The sequence below is a fragment of the Octopus bimaculoides genome, chromosome 4 (assembly GCF_001194135.2).
Source record: "Octopus bimaculoides isolate UCB-OBI-ISO-001 chromosome 4, ASM119413v2, whole genome shotgun sequence".
Lineage (NCBI taxonomy): Eukaryota > Metazoa > Mollusca > Cephalopoda > Octopoda > Octopodidae > Octopus > Octopus bimaculoides.
Window position 1 is genome coordinate 54,231,690 of NC_068984.1, and position 7,526 is coordinate 54,239,215.

Below are 7,526 nucleotides of genomic sequence, written 5' to 3' on the forward strand. Positions count from 1 at the left end.
ATATATATATATATAATACATTATACAAGAGTGGTGACAGTGATTTCAGTGTCGGCTTACTACCTTTTATCGGACTGTCTGGTGTAGGCTAGCAGGCCGAAACTTCGAAGTCACTCTCACCATTCTTCTTCAAAAAGTATAATAAATTTGTACTCCACAAATAATATTGAGTAAGCCTTCAGATTAATGTAAAATTATTTTTATTATAACACGACAATAGCAAACATTAATATAATAATAGTACTGGACTCTTCCGTCGAAGACGACGTATGAGTGTTTAGTTTTTGTCGAACGACCTGCACAAATGATCTGTTTATAGTGATCAAAAGTATGTACTGTTCATTAGCTTACTCCCTCCATCAAATCGACGTTACCTGAACAAATGCACGGTGTAATACAGGTCAGGTGTAGAAGTGATCGCAAAGTAACGTGTAATGAAGTGTTTTGCTCAAGAGCACAACGCACCACCCGGTCTAAGAATTGAAACCATGATCGTGAATGCAACACCCCTAACCAATAGGCCACACGTCCTCATAATAATGTAAAGAATGATTATAATAATAACTACAATAATAATAAAAGAGGATTGAATGGATTATTTGGTATACCTATAAAAGTTTCAATTATAGATTGTAACATAACATCGTACAGGCAGGTATATAAAATGCACAATATCTGTATGACTGTGCAAAATCTTCAGGTTATACCATAGGGTATTGACATGCCTCTATGTTGAAGAACATATGTGTGTGTGTGTGTACAAATGTTTGTTTTATGTATGTATGTATGTATATATGTACAAGGAGGTGCTAAAAAGTTCCTGGCTTTAAGAGTATCGCGAAAGAGTAGAGCTGTTACCTTTTCAAGAGAGGTAGGATAACTATTTAGAAGATATACAAAAAATCATGAAACTATATATCTTTCTCTTTTTTGCAGATTTAACGCATGATAGCAGCTCCTACAATGGATTTTGGTAAAATGGAAGCACGGGTAGTCGCGAAATCCCTCTTTTTGCAAAGCAAAGGCGCGGCGGAAATCTATCATTCTCCACAGTGAAAATCTGGGTGTCAAGGTTTCAAACTTGTCATTTCGAAGTCACAGATGAAATCCGGCCAGGACGACCATCTTCCTCGAACACAGGACAAAGCCGACGCTGTGCACATCCTGGTTCTCGGATTTCAGCTCAAGTTATAGCTGAGACTTTGGGGATTTCCTGCGAAAGAGTTGGCCACATCATCCACAACATTCTGGACATGAGAAAGCTTTCCGCAAAATGGGTGCCGAAGTGCCTGAACGCAGATCAGAAGCGCATCAGAGTTACTACGTCAAAGACGATCTTGGACCGGTTTGCATTGGTAGAGGCTGATTTTAGGCTTGTTTAGTCACCATGGATGAAACTTGACTTCATCATTATGATCCCCAGACCAAACAGCAATCAATGGCGTGGCGCTACAGCGGTTTACCGCGTCCTAAGAAGTTTAGGACCCAGAAGTCAACTGGAAAGATTCTGGCATTAGTGTTCTGGGACAAAGACGGAATGCTCCTCATAAAATACCTGCTAAAAGGTTGCGTCACCAACGCAGAATACGACAGGTCTCTGTTGGACGAACTGCGTGAAACTTTGAAGCAGAAACGCCTTGGGAAGCTGAGCTTTGGTGTCCTGTTTTTGTAAGACAGGGCACCAGCACATGAAACTCTACAGAAAATCCATGACCTTCGTTTCGAATAGTAGACCTTACTCTCTGATTTGGACCCCTCCGACTATCACCTCTTTCCACAACTGAGGAAACATCTCAAGGGAACGATATTTCACTCCGATTCGGAAATGATCGCTGCTACAGAGGCGTGATTGGAGGCCCAACCTTCCGAGTTCTTTTTACAGGGCTTAGAAAAAATGAAGGACTGCTGCAATAAGTGTGTAAATCTGAGAGGGGAATATGTTAAATCATAATTAATTGATTCTCCTGTATTTTATAATACCCAAAGCCAAGAACTTTTCAGCGCACCTCGTGTGTATGCGCGCGCGCGCGCGTTTCGAAATTATATTTTAATAGTTGTTTCTTGCTATTTCCTGGTATATATAATTTTGAACTCTTCACAAACTTTGAAGTAAATCCAATTCAAGGAATCAGAATAAACATTTGACTTACTAATCGTATAGTGTAATTAATTAAGAAATCTAAAATAAAATAAAACACGAGAAATAATCTGCTGTGCAATTAATTCTTCCTGATCTTTGTGAATATGTATGGGCCATTGTCCAAACGCTGATCCATCAACTACCACCTACTATCTCTCTCTCTCTCTCTCTCTCTCTCTCTCTCTCTCTCTCTCTCTCTCTCTCTCTCTCTCTCTCTCTCTCTCTCTCTCTCTCTCTCTCTCACACACACACACACACAAAGAAAAGACCTACGCTGAGACAAATCTCATCACTGATGTCTCTCCTCCTCTCTCTGACATCCCTCTCATGTTAATTTTGCTAGTGCAGAGGCTGAAATCTTTGCCATCTCGAACAGTTTGCATCAATTTGTATGGTGACCGATACTCCATCTTTCAAAGTACTTTTGATCATTACGTAGTAAATAACATTTGCTCAGTCATCGCCATTTAATATCTTGGCATTGTTTGATCGCTGCCAAGTCAAAATAATTCATTTCAAATTTTCCTTCTGTAGAAAAACTCTCCTTAACTTTCTGGCTTTTCAACTAGCTACTGGTCAGAGCTCTGTTAGATCTTTATTTATTACAGTTGGCGGGGACAGATAGGCTTCACCTGTGATTGTGACAGCTAAGCGAATAACCGAAGACGTTTTCCTAGAATTGCCCCTCGACATTGCTCGAACAATCAATTCTCGCAACTGCAAAAGTAATCCAGCAATATCGACATAGAACAGCTTGCAAACATTTGGAAGAAGTTACTAATTTCTCAAAAAGTTAATAACTTTCCAAGATGCAATCGGACTTTCAAGTCTCTACTACCTTTTCCAAACCGGATCACCTAAAGAATCATCGCACCAGACTGCGGGAAGGTGACGATTCTTTAGACAACCGTAGTTGGTAATATTTTCACGTGGAGTCATTGTGACGTTAGAACTTTGGCAAATTTTTCTATAGACAAAGTGCTTCTGATCGGAAATACCAAACAGGAAATTATTTCACGAATAAATCGACCAAGGCGTGACTGTGTTGTAAGAAGTTTGCTTCCCAGCCACACGGTTCCGAGTTCAGTCCCACTGCAAGGCACCTTGGGCAAGTATCTTCTACTATACCCTCGAGCCGATCAAAGTCCTTGTGAAGGAATTTGGCAGACGGAAGCTGAAAGAAGCTTGTTGTATGTCTGTGTGTGTGGTTGACAACCGGTGTTGGTATGTTTGCATACCGGTAACTAAGCAGTAAGAGACCGATAAAATAAGTACAAAGCTTCTTAAAATCTAAGTATTGGGGTCTATTCATTCGGTTAATGTTCTCTAAGGCGGTACCCCAACATGGCTGCAGTCTAATGACTGAAACATGTAAAAGATAAAAGGTAAGTCTATAAGAATATATATATATATATATATATATATATATATCTGTGGAGAAATTGCAAATAGCCGTCTGGTCAACGTTCCCAAGAAAACAATGATTGACTGCTACGGTTTCTAAAGGGAAATCTGTATTGTGTACCTAAACGGAAATCCAATTATCAAGCAGGCTATAGATTACTGTAGAAACTGTTGAATGTTGCTTCCATAAGCTGAGATATCATCGTGGATTTTTATCACACTATATTGTGTTAAGTGTCTGGACGAAATGAACAACAATGCTGTGATTATGTTCAAACCGCGTGAGCCGACGCAGGGTGAATTATTCAGATGTTTAAATGGCAGATAGTTCGAACTGCAACTTTTCGTAACGCCCATAGAGAAACATACATCTCGTTACCGAGTTGTATTTGGACCCTAAAGGTTAAAAATATCCTCCCTAGCATTAAGTGAAAAATAAACTTTAATTTGACTAATTCTCTTCGAGAATTTTAGACAAACATTTCTCCAACCAAAATCTATTTAACAAACATTCCTAGCTGTTTTATGCATGTAGGTATAACATCTATAACATTTCTCCAACCAAAATCTGTTTAACAAACATTCCTAGCTGTTTTATGCATGTAGGTATAACATCTATAAGATCTCTAGCTACTCTAGGCCGATGTTATTTCTCAATAGGTAATTCACAAGTCATTTAGTAGATTGTGGACGGCTGTAATTTATGACCGAACACCTCCTGTTAAAGGAACCCAAAATTTTTATTAATCATAGTCGAAAGAAGTAACAATTAATATATAAATAACTACTTAAACAAATGCAGCGCAAACAACCGACAAACCAATGTGCTATCTGTACAATTCTTTCGTTTCAGTTATGGCTAAAAAATACACTTTCAGTTCCTGTACTGAATCAAAAAAACATCGCTTTGCCTTCCAACTAATAAAACTGGCCGCTCTATAAATATAAAGTGTTCAACGTTTCTTCCTTTTATCCCCACTGGATAGGATGGTTAGGTACTATTTGACACCTTTTCCATCTCTCAACTGACTAACATACATTCCGAGACAACCTCTGTCTAGACACAAACATTTAGTACTCATAAACTTTTCTTTTTAATATAAAGTGTTATTCCCCAAAAGGTAATAAATCTTTTAGAATATTATAGAGAGTGCACACCACCACTTCCCCATCAACAATTGGCCTAAGGCTACACGACTAAATTATATATCTACTATATTATACATCGAGTAAAAAAAAAAGAAGTTATTATATAATTACTCCAGTATTAACTACCCACAAAATCTTCTAATGTATACCATGCCTCTATAATTAATTGGTCTAAATTTTGGCTAAATATACCCTATGAAAATTCAAAATCTCTGACTATTCTCTATTCTCGTATACGTACGTGTGCACACGTGCGAGTTTACAAACAATAGCAAAATGTACTCAATGCAGAAGTGGCACGCAAATATTTATTGTTGTGCCAATGTAACTTAATGAAACATGTTTCTGAATGGATTCTGATGGCGCAGTTGTCAGAACCTCACTTGAAATGTTTGACTATAAGTGACTCGATGTTTACTTACTTTGAATACAAGCCGTACACTAGGTTGATTTGTCTTTGATTTAGTCGTGTGAGACAAAATGAGTAGCAGTAATCTAACTACTCTCTATTGAACCCAATCAAAGCCAATTAATAATATGTTTCTTTTCATTTCACATTGATTAATTAGTTTTTCACAGAGATTTACAAACTTCGGTGATATCAATTCTCAAAAAAAAAAAAAGGTAAAATAAATAAAATAAAATAACCAGAATCCGTTTGTTTTCTCAACAGAAGAGAATATTTATTGAATGGAATTATTAGAACGAATGCCTTAGTTTATTTATTTATTTATTTTCATACTGTTGTTGTACGATGTTTGAATTGAAATAGTTGCGTCCAACTAAATGTTATGTAATAATGAGTTTCATTCCTCTATTTACTGAGTTCAAATCATTGCTGAGGTCGACCTTTTTCATAACGTCTTTTGCTAATAAAAAGACTCCCCTGAGTAACTGCTTCGGTGTATACTTGTATTGAGTGCAAACCATACGAGCTGTAGGTTTTATTTTTCATTGCACTGAGTTGAATAGAATGAACAGCATCAACAAAGGTTTCTGATTTAGGTACAAGGACATTAATTTTCCCGAGGGAAAATTCGTTAATATCATCAACCCCAGTTCTTAAATTGGTTCTTTATTTTATATACCTCGAAATGATGACAGGCAAAATTAACTTCATCAGGATTTGAACTCAAAACATAAGCAGTCGGAATGAACAAAACTAATTATACGAATACTACCAGTTCGATCGTATCTGCATTTCTATTGTCGCTTCATGCAACGTTTCCCTGCTTTCTTTTTCTGTTTTTTAGTGTATTTATCTCCATCTGAGCAAGTACAAAACCTTTTAGGTGAGGTTGAAGATGAGGAACACGTCACGCATGATGTCTTCTGTCAAATGGATAACCTGCAGTGTACTAATGGAGAATATCATTGGAGTGAAGCTGCCAGGTAAGAAACATCACTTAACTTACAGTATTTTTAGCCAACGAGTAATGTCACTCCACCCGCTAAAAATAGTGGTCAAATTTCCTTCAGATCATTCATACTATCATTTTAAGAAAGGACATTTTGGATTAGGTAAATGAAGTCGCGTAGTTACGATGTTGGGCTCGTGATTACAAGGTCGTAGGATCTCATAATTCAGGATCGAGTGACATGTATTTTTGAGCAAAGCCTTAAGTTCATGTTACTCCAGTAAAATCAGATGAAAATGAGTACCAGCCGAGTACTGGTGCAACTCCATCTCCCTCCTCCAGTAGTTACATCCTGGTTGTTCTTCGCAGTAAGGGTTGGAAGCTTGAGTAGGTAACTACATATACTTGAAACTACATGGGCATGTAAAACAATTAGTGAAATATGGTTGTTACATGTTACCAAGCCAGACTCACCTACGAGTGACTGCTATAAGTTGGGTCGGGGGGGCAATACAACCAGTAAACTGTATAAAACAAGACGAGATGGTCTTGATTGGAATACATACTGTCATAGCTCTGCTCGATCGAGCAGCAATTACAACAGCTGCTTCTCGTATTTAAACCTAGAAACTATTTGGAGCTGACGAGGAACGTTCGAATATGAATTTGTCTATGAGGGGCATCCAACCACAGAAACTATGTCACAAGAGACAGCTCCCCGCTTGGCCAGCTTCATGTCAAACCGTCCAACTCATGCCAGTGTGGAAAACGGGCGTTAAACGATGATGATGATGATTATGATAAAAAGGAAATGTTTAGCGTTTGAGATAGTACCACTTATTGCTGAACGACTATTTCCTGATGGTGTGTGTGTGTGTGTGAGGGAGAGAGAGAGAGAGAGAGAGAGAGAGAGAGAGAGAGAGAGTAGATATGGAAAGATAAGAGCAATCTGAGGGTCAGAAGAAAGGAAGCGAAATCTGTGAGAATAGCCCGTTGAAGTAACAGAGCTGTTGAACGTAAAGTAGAAAGAAAGGGAAGTGGGAATAGTTGTGGTGTATGCGTGATAGGATTCGGTCAGTGACCAGGCCGGGAGCAGCGCAGTGTTGGCTGTAAATTCGGGATAACCCCGTGCAAAAAAGAAATGGAGCAGATAAGAAGGAAGGTTGTGATATAAATGTAAGTCAGTGAGTTCATTAGGTACCGAGAAGATGGATGCACCGATGGTCTTAACGATGAGCACTCGGTTGTTCGATTAGGTGAACGCCTGGTTCATTAAATTAATCATTAAGTGGTTGAGTATTCTGCAGACGTGTACCCTTAGCATGATATTCAGATAACCACATGGTTCCGGGTTCAGTCTCACTGCGTGGCATCTTTGGCAAATGTCTTCTATTATAGCCTCGGGCCAAAGCCTTGTGAGTGGATTTGGTAGACAGAAACTAAAAGAAACCCGTCGTATATATATATATATATAT

General features: G+C 38.3%; 1 protein-coding gene across 1 annotated transcript in view; it reads left to right on the top strand.

Annotated features, from left to right (window-relative positions):
- Positions 1-7,526, top strand: part of LOC106879538 (electroneutral sodium bicarbonate exchanger 1) — a 161,385-nt gene that overhangs the window by 49,348 nt on the left and 104,511 nt on the right. The window contains exon 3 of the mRNA XM_052967632.1: positions 5,947-6,085. Within this exon, the coding sequence (XP_052823592.1) occupies positions 5,947-6,085 (139 nt within the window). The remainder of the gene's footprint in view (positions 1-5,946; positions 6,086-7,526) is intronic.